The sequence below is a fragment of the Polypterus senegalus genome, chromosome 10 (assembly GCF_016835505.1).
Source record: "Polypterus senegalus isolate Bchr_013 chromosome 10, ASM1683550v1, whole genome shotgun sequence".
In the NCBI taxonomy this organism is placed as follows: Eukaryota; Metazoa; Chordata; class Cladistia; order Polypteriformes; family Polypteridae; genus Polypterus; species Polypterus senegalus.
In genome coordinates this window covers 63,882,487-63,897,229 of record NC_053163.1, presented here as the reverse complement: position 1 = coordinate 63,897,229, position 14,743 = coordinate 63,882,487, and the positions used below count along the sequence as shown (strand labels likewise).

The 14,743-nt window shown below is 38.8% G+C and overlaps 1 protein-coding gene across 1 annotated transcript in view; it reads left to right on the top strand.

Annotated features, from left to right (window-relative positions):
• The first annotated feature begins 12,795 nt into the window (after positions 1–12,795).
• Positions 12,796–14,743, top strand: part of si:ch211-153b23.7 (TNFAIP3-interacting protein 3) — a 64,395-nt gene continuing 62,447 nt past the window's right edge. Inside the window, exons 1-2 of the mRNA XM_039765858.1 lie at positions 12,796–12,881; positions 13,360–13,521. Coding sequence (XP_039621792.1) covers positions 13,397–13,521 — 125 coding nt within the window. The 5' untranslated portion in view covers positions 12,796–12,881; positions 13,360–13,396. The remainder of the gene's footprint in view (positions 12,882–13,359; positions 13,522–14,743) is intronic.

Here is a 14,743-nt window from a genome sequence, read left to right as displayed (position 1 = left end):
AGAAGTGGTACGGCAGCCTTCTGCTGTTATCCACCTAAAATCTAGAATAGCTCACCGACTGAAATTCACCAGACTAATAAAGTAGAGCATTTTGAAAAACTGCTAAAAACCCATTATTTTAATACTGCTTTCTTATACCTTCCTTTTAATGTAACCCTGATATCCTGTATAGGCATTTAATTATCATTTTTATCATGGCTCTGCAATTCTTACTAACCTATACTTTCTCTGCTGTTCTTTTTCCGGTTTTCTGTGAAGTGCACCACCACCACCTGAACAAGGCCCCATGCAGTCCCTACATCAGTGTTTCCCAACCTCAGTCCTGGGGGACACAGTGTGGCTGCAGGTTTTTGTTCCAACCAGCTTCTGTTATTAATTGGACTCCTGGGCTAATTAAGTGATGTGTTATTTCCCAGGTTCTATGTTTTGGGAACAATATAGAAATTAGAAAACTAAGTTTGGTAAAAAATAAAAAAATAAAATAATATATATATATATATATATATATATATATATATATATATATATATATATATATATATATATATAATGTACCAAGCAGTTATATGGGAATAATGTATTTTTTTCTTTTTAACAGTATTTTCATCTTGATTTTCATTCCACTTTTCTAGGTGTTCTAATTGTTTAATTAATTCATTATTTGCTAATTAGTGCGTCTGATGCTAAAGTAGTTGTAGCCTTTGTTCAGTGTTGTTTTCCAGCGTGTCTGCTCTGCTCATTTTTAAGTGTCATTAATACGATACAATGAAGGGGAAAACTGCACAGAGAAAGGGAAACATATAATGAAATCAATAGAAGAGAGTTAAGCATTTAAATCTATAGAAAAAGCAGAAATATCTCTAAATGTCTTATAAATGTAAAAAGCATGCTGCTGTGCTTTTCTGAATGTAGAATAAAAGAAAAACAATACCAGCTGATTAAATGAGATCAGTGCTATCAGGTGTTGTCACTGATTAGGAATCTGGTTGGAACAAAAACCTGCAGCCACAGTGTGCCCCCAGGACCGAGGTTGGGAAACACTAGCCTACATTGATGGATCGAACGCCAGATGTCCACATGACCATCATCATCAAATTCTTCTGTGTAAAGCCTGAAAACCATGAGGACTGATTGAGATCATTTATGTTAGGTAGAATGCCTAGAGGGGGCTGGGTGGTCTCGTGGCCTTGGAACCCCTGCAGATTGGTTTTTTTTTTCTGTCCTATTTTAATACACATAAACAAAAAGCATCAGATGCTCAGTACAAATGAATATCAGCAGCAAAATATTTTTAACTCAATTAAGCTAATTTAATATGTCAGTGTCATAAAATGATTAAGCGCATTCTAAAAGTTTATGTAATGTTTCTCCAGAGTCATGTGTGATATAATCAATCTGAAATTATATTTGTGTTCGGCTTGAAGTTGTCTGTCATAATCTATACTAATAAAAGGCAAAGCCCTCACTGACTCACTCACTGACTGACTGACTCATCACTAATTCTCCAACTTCCCGTGTGGGTAGAAGGCTGAAATTTGGCAATTCTACGCATAATGGTCATAACTAGAAGATATTTTTCTCCATTTACTGTAATGGCGTTGAGCTCGAGGGGCGGAGTTTCGTGTGACATCATCACGCCTCTCACGTAATCACGCATTACATAGAAAACCAGGAAGAGCTACAAAATGCGCTGAAGAAAACATGCATTATATAATTATGAAGGCAGCAAAACAATTAGAAGCGAGCGAGTGACATATAAAACCATATTCAGCGGCTCATGTGAACTGACGCAGTGCGCAGACAAAAAGCAACTGTTCCAAAGAGTGCTGAACAAAAACCGAATTACACTGCTACACTCAAATAGACAAACCACACGCCGTGGCGCAATAGTAGAGCCTTCGCCTGTAGAGCCCACGTCCGAGGTTCGATTCCCAAGAGGGGATGCATTAAGTATGTACGCGCGCTTCTCGATTCATTTTAACCTCGCATCCCCTTAGTTTGAGACGTATGAAAACGCATGCGGTTAATGCAGAAAGACAGATCACCAATTGAAGCTTCATAAATAATGGATACTTTATTCGTGATCAATGATTGTTTTGGTAAAGCCATACTCAGTGTATAAATTAGATGAACGGTAAAAAAGTAAGACCGAGGGGACGGTAACTTACTGAAGCACACAAGCAAAACCACAATAGCACGCGGGCTCGATGTACTGTAGTGCGCGTCAACTCAATCTGACTTGCGCAATCACATTCCAAAAAATATTTCTTTTCAAGTTCTATTTAGTCCATATGTGTCAAACTCAAGGCCCGCAAGATCATTTTATATACTGTGTTATTGTTATTAATGGCCCGGGGATATGAAGCGCTGGTAACACAATAAACTACAGATTCCATAATGTAGCGCTTCAGCTGCCTTGCTGAACACTTACCGCGTTAATCAAGTCTAGCTTATGAGGCTGCAAGTTATTGCGAAGCTAGCCCACACGATGCCAAAGAGAAAAGGTGATTCTGAACATAGAGCCTTTAAAAACCGATGGGAGGCTGAGTATATGTTTACTGACATTGCCGGTAAACCCGTGTGTATCATTTGTGGAACGTGTGTACAAAAACTGGGGTCTCCTGCCCAGCAAAAGTCGAGCAGCCGGCGCGCACGCATAGCTGTGCCGGCCTTTGAAACGCTGACTGCGCTTCTGCCTTAAGTCAAAGTGAGCACTTTTAATTATTTTCATCCTCCCCCTGAGCTATAGCCCAGACAAGTGCAAACACGGGACCCCTTTTCTACACCACGGCAAACTAATATTAAGGCGATTCGCACTTTCTTTCCACGATATCGATTATGAGGTCCTCAGCTCGGATTATGAAGACACGCACGAGTGGAGGACTGACAGTGCCATCACAGCCGCTTAATGGCAGGGACGTCTCACCAGTCTACACAAGACCCACCGCGACTGTCCCCAAAAGGCGATCATAATGTCACCGAACACATCTCTCTATACTATATAAAAGAAAAAGGCAACTTTCCTTTCTTTACACCTTTTTTCCTTTTATCCCAAACCAAAGCCTTTCTCTCTTAACACTGCAGAGGACACAAAACAAATTTTCTTTAATTGCTGGTAATACCGGTAAGGCACATTACCAGAGGTATAAATTTGAACATTCACATAGAAAATGTAATTTCTATACCACAGCCGTCGCGTAGTGCCTTTCAAAATGGATCTACTACCGAGAGATGATCCATATACATTTTAGCTTCGGTTAGTACTACTTACCTGTTCTGTTATACCATCTTTTAAAATGTAGTTTACCCGCAACCACTCGAGTAGTGCTCAATGTACCTGTACTTCTTAAAACGTTAATGTTTTACTGTTTAATAACTTATAGACTATATTTTATTATTTTTCCCTTGCACTCAGTGACCAAAGCTATACACACACATATAGACACATACATATATATACCTGTGTGTATGTTTGTATGTATGTGTATATATATATATATACACACACACACCTATCTACATTATATATATATATATATATACACACACACACATACATACATACACACACACACACATATATATAATTTGTTGTGTGTGTATGTATGTATGTGTGTGTATATATGATGTAGATAGATATGTATATATATGTGTACATGTAGATATGTACTGTATATACATATGTATATATGTATATAGATATGAAGATATGTATGTGTATATATATATATATATATATATATATATATATATGTAGACTGAAAACCATTATGACAGCAGCAATCCAAGCTGTGAGAAAACAGTAAAAAGGAGGCGTCAGATGTCGTGGAACATTTTCTAATGCAGCTAGACGAAAACAACTTTGTGACGCTGCCGCCAAATACACAAAACAATTACTTTCACAATCATGTTACGTTATTTTTCAAATTTTTCCTTTTCTTTTCATAACTTCTTTAACACATGACATCGCTGCGTAAGAGCAGGTATTTTGCTCTATATATATATATATATATATATATATACATATATCACAGCGACACTCATAACAGTGACAAAACAATTACATTGACAATTATGTTACGTTATTTTCAAAATGTTTCCTTTTGTTTCTCTTTCCTTCTTTAACACACTAATTCTCCGCTGCCAAGCGTGGGTATTTTGCTATATATATATAGATAGATAGATATGGGAACAACACTCATATCAATGACAAAACAATTACATTAACAATCATGTTATGTTATTTTTAAAATTTTTCCTTTTCTTTTTCATACCTTCTTTAACACACTACTTCTCTGCTGCGAAGCGCGGGTATTCTGCTAGTCATCAAACATTTCCCAGAAAGCAAACCATCTGAAAAACATTGTTGTCCAGGGGGAGGCACCATGGCAGTTTTGCACTCTTTATTTCATCATTTTATATTTTATCTTCTTTTATTTATCTTTTGCATTCTGTGTTGTCCTTGTATGCTGAATCAGTGTCATCAAGATAAATTCCTAGTACACATTAGTGTGCCTGGCCAATAAAGTGAACTCTGATTCTGATTTCAGTAAAGAGACTAGGGTTTGTGTCATGGGTTCTCCTTGCATGAAGTTTGCATGTTCTTCCCGTGTCTGCATGGGTTTCCTCCAAGTACTCTGGTGTCCTCTCACTGTCCAAAGACACAAAGGTTATGTGAATTGGCAATGCTAAATCCCCCCTAGTGTGGGTTTGATTTGTGTGTTTGTGGTTGCTTTGTGATGGATCTGCACCTCATCCAGGGTTTATTCCTGCCTTGCACCCTGTACTACGTATCTGGTACAGCTTCAGCACTACCGATGACCTTTGTCTGAATGAAGAGGGTTGAAAAATGACATGACATGACTTTTGTCTAGAGTTATGGTGTGAAAATAGATCTAAAAATAATGTCTGTTTTATAAACAAATTAAATTTAAACAGTTGCATTACAACTTGGTAGGGCATAATCAAATGCATTTTCTGTGAGAATTATGCAATATAATGCTAAAAAAAATCCCACTGAATGTTGAAAAACTGTTCATCCACCCATTTTTGAACCCACTGGGTTAACCAGAACATTTCAGCAGTTAAAAAATAAAAAACAGCTAAATGCAAACTAAGGATAGAAAAAATATGAACACATAAAATTGAATAACACTAAAAAAATGAAAACGCTCTTTTGATGGTCCAAATACAAACTGATAAACTTCAGTTTTACACTGGGAGCTACAGGCAAGCCTTTGATCCAAACTCCTGTACAGCAACATGTGCGAGTATTTAACACATTTTTTAATGTACACATACCGAACACGCTTATGTTACTGTATTCGTTGCGCGAGCTTGAACAATTTCACAGTTGTAGCACCTCGACCTGTTTACTTCAAGACGTTTCTTACTAACCCCACGGATGCTGCCTTACCCTGAAGGGCCGACTCTGATTCACCGCATTCTGACTTCCCCTCAGTTCAATTAGGAATGCCCCATGTGAGGCTCTGAAGCCGGACAAACCAGATCGGTCGTCTGCTGTGTTGGAAAGTGGGGAGGGACACAACAGCCTTTGTATAGGAGGAGGAAGAGAAACAATTACGACCACCGTCGATGAGTGCAGGCGTGCGGATGGAACCTTTGAATGGACTGACAGCGCGGGCAGGCGACGGGGGCAGCGTGTCAACTTGAAGCGCAGACCTGTAAACAGGAAGTACGCAAGCAGAGTGCTGTCACAGGCTCATCTTTACGAAATGGCATGTTTTGTTTTTGGCAGCGCTGTATCTTGGAGTACACCTGCACGAGTGCATTATTCAACCAGACTGAACCAGATTATTCATTCTAAAAGGACGGGTTTGTAGCTTCGCTAAAAGCAAGCGACTCCAAACATCCGCATTCCGTGCCAGTCTAATCTGACACATGGACGTACAGACGCGGCAGCGCCAAGCAGGAATGCACAATGGTGATAATGCCAACGACGGGGAACACATACTGTAGGCAGGCGAAATTAATTTATGTTTGAATGAGTCGACTGCTGGCATCATAATACACTTACTATTAATTTTACTGCGTATAGTGAAACACTATGCAGGTTAGGTGAATTGGCCCTTTGTGCTTGGTGTGTGTGCGTGTACTGCGGTGGACTGGCACCCTGTCCAGGGTTTGTCCCCCGCCTTGCACTCTGTGTTAGCTGTGATAGGCTCCAGCAGACACCCACCACCCTATTCAGGACAAAGTGGGTTAGTTAATGACTAACTGACTAACCAGTTGGCTTGTGGTATATTGTAGAATCATCATCACATATTAGCAGCTTATTTTGCTGCATAATACAGAAATAATGTAACATTTTCACACTCACGAGACCCAGTTTAAGATTGTGGGGTACTAGACCCTATCCTAACAGCACTGGGCAAAAGACAGGAATCCGTTCAGTACTCAAGTCCAACCCAAACATACACAAACCCGTACAGAATCAGTTTGGAATCTCCAGGTACCCTTACCTTCATGTCTTTGGAGATGTGGAAGGAATGTCCAGTGAAATGCAGGAAGAGCATGCAAACTCAGTATAGACAATGACTGGGTGTGCAGCTCTTCCCATGGTGTCATTTTGATATATGGTAATCATAGGCTTCACCCTAATTAGGGTATATTTAAGCAATCACTTGAGAAACGGGAAGTACCTGAGGACTAGAAGCTGGAAATGTGAGTCCATTCTTCAAGAATGGGGAAAAAATTAACTGGTAATTACAGACCAAAATTCTTACTTCTGGGCAATGCACAATTATAGAAACTATAAGAAATATGATGGAAAAGTACATATATGAAAATAACATAATAAATAGCATGGTGGCGCAGTGGGTAGCGCTGCTGCCTCGCAGTTAGGGGACGTGGGTTCGCTTCCTGGGTCCTCCCTGCGTGGAGTTTGCATGTTCTCCCCATGTCTGCGTGGGTTTCCTCCGGGTACTCCGGTTTCCTCCCATAGTCCGAAGACATTCATGTTAGGCACATTGGTAATTCCAAATTATCCCTAGTGTGTGCTTGATGTGTGGGTGTGTGTGCACCCTGGGGTGGGCTGGTGCCCTGCCTTGGGTTTGTTTCCTGCCTTGCGCCCTGTGTTGGCTGGGATTGGCTCCAGCAGACCCCCGTGACCCCATAATTAGGATATAGCGGGTTGGATAATGGATGGATGGATATAGTAAATAACAGCTAGCATGTGTTTATGACAGGAAGATTGTCCCAAGCCAGTCTTTTAGATTTTTTTGAACAGAACAATAGTTGACAAATCAAAGCATATGACTTAATTTACTTAGGCTTTCAAAAAGCCTTTAATACAAACTCATACCGAAGATTAATTCTAAAACTAGAAGCTTTAGGCATCAGAGAAAACTGTATCTGAGTTTGGTTAACCGGCAGAAGACAAAGAGTACCGATTAGAGAAGTGTGATCATCAGTGGAGTTCCTCAGGGCTCTGTCCTTGGACCATTACCGTTTCTTATTTACATTAATGATTCTGGTATAGTTAGTAAACTTATAAAATTTACAGATGATAGTTAAAATTATAGTAATGGTAAACACTGAGAAAACAGCAAAAACAATTCGGAAGGACTTAGATCAGCTTCAAAACTGAGCAAGCACTTGGAAAATGATGTTTAATGTAGAAAAGTGCAATGTGCTACACATTGGCAATAAGAACATAATTTATAAATACAAAATGGAAGACACCATCCCGAACCAAGCAACCTCTGAAAATGATTTAGGGGTTTACATTGACACAATGTTTTCATTATCTAAGCAATATAATGAAGGGATTAAAAAGAAGTCAAATAAAATGTTTGGTTATATTGTAAAAATTGTTAAATATAAATCAAGGGACGTTATGTTCCAACTGTATAATGCACTAGTGAGGCCACATTTGGAGTATTGTGTGCAGTTCTGGTCACCACGCTACAAGAAAGATAATAGCAGCACTTGAAGCTGTGCACATGGAAGAAGACAAGTGCATCCCAGGACTTAAGGACATGTCGTAGTCTGGCAGACTCAGAAAAATAAACCTGTTTAGTCTCAAGCAGAGGAGGCTACGTGGGGACCTAATCCAGGTTTTCAATATTTTCAATGGCAGTTGTAAACTCGATCCAGCAGAATTCTTACACCTCAATGGTGACTCATGTACTCTAGAACAGCAGAGGAAATAAAGGGTAAGAGCATTTAGGACTGAAGAAAGGAAGCACTTCTTTACTCAAAGAGTTGTGGGAATCTGGAGCAAACTACTGAGTCATGTAGTTTAAGCAGAAACCTTGACAACCTTTAAGAAGAACTCTGGATGAGATACTGGGACAGTTAAGCCATTAGCTAAACAAACAGGCTTGATGGACTGAATGGTCTCCTCTCATTTGTCAAATGTCTTATGTTCTAAGCAAAAACAACTTCTTCCTTTATGATATCACTCCCAGGATGCATTAATAGTGGTAGTAATGCTTGCAGACAGTCCAATAAGCAAACAAGCATAATTTGTCATTTTAATTTCTATAAATACCTGCATATTAATCAAGAATAAGTCTCTCAGTTTATGCCAGTTGCTGTTGTTCAAGATCAGGGGTTCCTAAGCTCAGTCCTGGTGTAATTCTGTGGCTACCGGCTTTAATTCCAGTCAGTTTCACAAATCACTTGGTCACTCTTATATCTCATCAATTGAATTGTTCAGCTGGCCTTTTTCTTGTTTTTATTCTGGATTCAGAAAAGTGCTTAAGTATGATATTTACAGTACATTTAGAAGAAATTCAGAAATGTGTCTTCTCTTCCATCGTTTTAAACACTTAACATTCTGTTACAATTGTTATTTAACATCCCCTTATTTCTGTGGAGTTTTCTCTTAATTGTATCCAAATACGGACAATTAGTGATGATGAGTACAGACACTGGTGCAAATGACACTGAATGCTAGAGTAGAGCTGGTACTTCAATGTTATGTTGATGTTTGTGCTAATTAGAATTAAAAGGCCTAACTTTTAACTTAACGTTGGTCCTCAAGTTCAGTCATGCGGACAACCTTTACTTTAAGTGTTTGTCCGAATCACCGTCAGCTTTTAACTGAAATATTGCCTTTATTAAACAAGCTGTTATTTGCAAGTTTCTGCATTGTAAAAAAACGTTAACATTTAAAGATAATACAAAAAATGTACATTTATGAATTTTGTTTATATGCAAAACATTAGCACATAATTTGAATGCAAAATAAGAGAAGAAAGCAACTAATTAAACAATTTGATCATTTAGAAGAAAATTTTGAACTGTTTATTTGTGAAAGTGGTTAGAATGAAAAGCCACAGCCATAGTGGTACCCCAGGACAGCACTTGGGAACCCCTGCTCTGGATTCTTTAGTGTTTGATAGCCAGGACCTTGTGGATTATGTAGGCTGTTCCAAGGAGGGCAATATAATCAAAGTCAGAGCGAACTTTTTTGTCATCTCAACCATTTACAAGTATACAGATAGACAAAATTGTGAAGCTCAGGGTCCACAGTGTAACAACATGAAGTGCAAATAATAAATAAAAAAAAATAGTTTTGAAATAATAAAATTATTTAAATTAATATTAAAAATATACTGCACCTAAGTAGCATTTGATTTGCAGAGCAATTTGTTAGGGTGGTTTTGGAGACAGGGTCTCTTGGTTCTAAGAGCTCCAGCTATGACCAGAATAACACAAGGTGTTGATTTCCATATGTAAAAGACATTTATCTCAAAGTCTTTGTATCTGTTTACTTTTTCTGTTTCCTTGATGGAGATATTCACATAATTTGGAATGCCTATATAGATGAGTAGGCATCATCTCTTCTAACTTGACAGTCTGAACGACTTCTTCAAGCTTATGATAATACCATTTAGCAGGCAGTGGCAGGCCAAAGTCTTGGAGCATTGACATGTCTATGTAGCCAGCTATCTGAGGTGCTACTCTAGTTGTTGACACAACCTGCACTTACATTCAATGTCTGTCTTGAGGATATTCCTTTAATGATAGAACATACAGTATTCAGTGTCTGATCTTGACCTACCATGAGAAGACTTCCTGTCTGCCCCATCAGCTCAGATTTTACCAGCCATCCAAGGGTGACTTTTCTACCAACCTAGTTATTGAAACATTGTGTTTAGAGCTGCCCTAGAAGTCACTTCAGTATCTGGTTGTTGATTCTTTTGTCAACTAGTGAAGCATTTATGCTGCTTTTGGTGGACTCCAGACAAGCTGTTGTTTTTGTGTTAGTATTGTATTTGTTTAGGCAGACTTCCATGCTCTTGTGTGGACTTTACACCTCTATGAAACCATAGCCACCTCTGCTTCTAGAAATCTAAATTCTTCATGTTATTAATATTACTACTACTACTACTACTATACTAATACTACCTATTATTACAACTATCAGAAGCTAGTTCTTCTGTGTAACAGGTTCTCAGATCTGTCTTTTTTTCCAGTGGGTCAGAATTTGTGTGGAAGATACACTTTCTGTGTCTTAGTGCATTTTGTTTGGGTACTTCACCCATAATTTTCCTTCAACTGGCCAAATACCAACATGTGCTAAGGTTGTGTCCAGTGTTTTCAGGATGGGTTTTAGGTTTTCGCAACATTTTACAAGAAATCATTTTTTCAAAAAATGTATTGTTATTATTACTATTTATTGTAGCCGTGATAATATAAGTAACACTGCTAATAGTCTGTGGTGGGCTTGGAGCCCTGCCTGGCGTTTGTGTCCTGCCCTGTGCCCAGTGTTGGCTGGGATTGGCTCCAGCACACTGCCATGACCCTGTAGTTAGGATATAGCGGGTTGGATGATGGATGGAAGGATGGATGGACTACAAATAGTAGTAAGACATCCAACATATTGCATGTGCTTGGTAGTACAAAATTGCTTACCTATGTTCTGGACATTTTGTAATTCCTTTAAAACCACTGACATTAGCCTTAACTATAGTTTTTTATACTAAGCCCCAGGTAAGGCTAGGCAGCGACTTATCAGAGGTCACCAACATTTTTCCCTTGGACTGGAGATACAGTTTTGCTCAGTTTTATTGTCAGGTGAACTTAGCTTATATTGTCACCCATTCATTATCACACCTGCTTAACCCTGTACTTAGATGTGTGTTTCAGTACCCATCTCAGAAACATCAGCTACAATGCAAATAGAATCAGCCCTAAACATGGCAGAGGATGTTCAAAATGCACATACCCAGACAACACATTCCTATTTAACAATATAAACTGACTGGTTCCTTTAGCAGCATTCTCAACATCAGAATGAAGCCAAGGAGGCTAAAGTTCCAAAACAGGTGATTTATTAAACAAAATAATGGATGAATAATGAGCAAGAGGATAAAAAGTACCAAAGTAAAAAGAAAACAAAATTTTTGGCTCCTCTGAGCTCCTACTTGAGTGTTAAATGCCTCTCTGCCTGGTTGGGTGTCAAGCTCAGTTGTCTACCCACTGTAAATGTATCACAAATGAACACTCCCTTTCCCTCCCGTATCTCAGCTCCTTATTCATTCTAAAAACAGGCTGAGCATTCTCCCACCTCTTAAATGTGTGCCAACCAGTTTTTTCCTGACTCTGTGTTCTGAGAATCTCTGTGAGTGGATTAGCTTTAATTTTTTCCCAGAGTCACTTCCAGTCAAACCTTGTAATTACTTTTGAGGTCTGGAGTACTATAATTTCAAAAGAAACACCATGCTAGCGCTCTGCCCACCAGTTTTTTCAGGGTTGAGTAGTCCACTTATGCTAGTGTTTCTGTTTTCCTTTCCTGGGTGCTCAGCTCAGTCAAAAGACACACTACCGCCTGCCAGTGTCTAATTTTTTGCACTGACATAGCACTCTGTGATGCCATTGATAGTGTGTATTTCTCTCTCGTTACTAGCTCCTTTGTACCTCCCTTTTCAGCTGGAAGTCCTGGTCCTGGCACTGCCTGCGTGGAGTTTTCCATGTTTTCCTCATTTCTGCTCTGGTTTTCCTGACACATCCCAAGGATATGTGTTTGTTAGGTTAACTCCTAAATCTAAATTTGTTCAGTATGAATGAGGATGGGTGTTGCTGGAGCAGGCACCAGAACCTCAGTGATGTGGTACCAGGAGCTACGGTATATAGTAGAAAGAAATGTAATTACTAATAATATTATTCAATTTTACTTAATTCTAACGTTGTTATGTATGATTAATGCTATAGAAATAAGCAAAAAATAGTCTAAAAACAGTCTTTCAATAATAATAATAATAATAATACAGTCACTTCAGAAAGCACACAAGTTTGAGTTTTGCTTTTAATTACTGATGGCACTAGTTCTAATGCTTTAAAAAAATTATTTATCGAGTAGAAAGAAAAGTAATTGTGGGATTAACATATAATGCACTGTATTCATTCCGTGGAATGAGATGATCAACACCTCTATTATTAGATAATAATAGACATGGGATATATTACATGAAAAAGTTGTTAATATTAAAATTGCAAGCTAGCCAGTCTGCATGCGATTAGTATGTTATTTTTACACTTTCTCAGAACTAACATGAGGGCATCAGCTTGACTGCAGACATTTAAAAATGTCAGCCTCCGGTGAACTGGTTGAGACAATGCCAGAAATAGATGACCTCTTCAAACAATAAAACCGTGTACGATCTACACCCGCAAAAAGTCCACGACTTTCTGTGTGATCGAGTGGGTCGCTCAACCCACTTCTCGTTTTAATTCCATTGTGCGTTGGAATTTCCCATACTGGCAACGCCTTTTTATATACTCCCTTAACTTCCTCATCTGCAAAGCGCTAGAGGGTTAAGATAACAAAAAGCGCAAGTCGAGGTTCCGTCATTAATATAGTTGTGGCAAAGTCATGTGCAATTGAACTGCTCGTGTTCATCAAGCAGGTACACCGATCGTTTGCGTTCTTCTTCTTCTTATGTACAATAGGAATGTTGCTTTCTTGGGAATTATAAAACGGAATGTGATTAGATTTGAAAACGACTACTTTTAAATGTAAATGTTTATTATTCAAGATTAAAAGATTTACTTGCTATGCTCATACATTTCTTGCTTTTCGATGCTTGTATATAAAATATTAATATACGTACGACTATAATGTAAATAAGTTTTGCTTTAATTATCCGGAAGTACATTATGCTCATACTCCGGAGTTTTTGGTTTTTCCAAAGTTTCTCTGGTTTCTCTGGCGTAGTGAAAAGTTGACTCCAGCCTTCGAGTTAGCCGCCTGATACTGAATCATTTCCTTTTCGAAACTGCGTACGGTTGAGATTATAAAACCTTTTAAACTTCCTCTTTGAAATATGCAAATTTTAGCGACGGCTTTGCTAACGTGGCTCATAGTATGTGTTGTTAATTTCTAAGCTCTTATAATACCATCAAGAAACGAAGACTACGAGTGATGGATGCTTGTCCCTACGTCTCCGACTTCTGTCAAACGGCTGCGGAGCCAGCTGAGCAGACCACGTGCAGCCCTCCTGTCAACGCGGACAGCCCTGTAGAAGGCAGCCTGCCTGGGAACGACGGGTAAGCGCAGTTCAGTTGTACTTTATTACTTAAAGAGCAAAATTTTGACGTTTTGTATTGCAACGTGCTAAACGCTCATCACACAATCACTGCAGTCATTGTCTCGGTTTTATGTGGACTGAATTAATCCCCACCAATAAAAAGTACATCCTCTGCTACTTTAGTTTTTACACACTGAAATAAATAAAAGTTTTCGGAGACTATAGTATTTTCAGATGGCCCGCGGAGTCCTGGGATTTTGATCACTTGATTGTTTGTATATTCTGATAGCAGTAGGAAATTTCATGTCTGATTGCTGCAAAGTGGGATTGTTGTTTTATTTGCTAAAACAAGTAATCAGTGAAACATTTGGTTGTCTAATGACAATATTAATTTTACATGTTTGCACTTTAAGTAGAGTATTAATGATTGCAATTTTTATATCACATAAAAGCTTAATATATAAATAAATATGCACCTCTAGACATCATTATTGTTTTTCATCAAAATATATATTACTTTCTGTAAAACTTTGCTTCAGAAAAATGACATGACTGCTAGATTTCTCTCCAAATCAGTTATTAATCAGAGTCCATCCATTTTCTAACCCGCTGAATCCGAATACAGGGTCACGGGGGTCTGCTGGAGCCAATCCCAGCCAACACAGGGCACAAGGCAGGAACCAATCCTGGGCAGGGTGCCAACCCACCGCAGGACACACACAAACACACCCACACACTAGGGCCAATTTAGAATCGCCAATCCACCTAACCTGCATGTCTTTGGACTGTGGGAGGAAACCGGAGCGCCCGGAGGAAACCCACGCAGACACGGGGAGAACATGCAAACTCCACGCAGGGAGGACCCAGGAAGCGAACCCAGGTCTCCTAACTGCGAGGCAGCAGCGCTACCACTGCGCCACCGTGCCGCCCTAATCAGAGTCCATTTCCTCAAATTTACATGAATTCTGTACTTAACTATAATGCTTAATCATTTTTCAGAGAGTAAAACCAGAATTTCGCATCACTGCATAATCTCCATTTCTCAGAACTTTGGAATTCATGTGTTAGTGCAAAGTTCTGTTTATTTAATTAATTTTCTTTATAATATTTAATTTAGTGGTCAATAGAACATTTCTTCTCCTGATTTTTTTAAATAGTTTTTTGCACACGGTTGATGGGTTTGCATGCAGTTTGTGTGAGGAACTTTCAGATTTGGGTACGACTGCCGATCCTAATGTGAT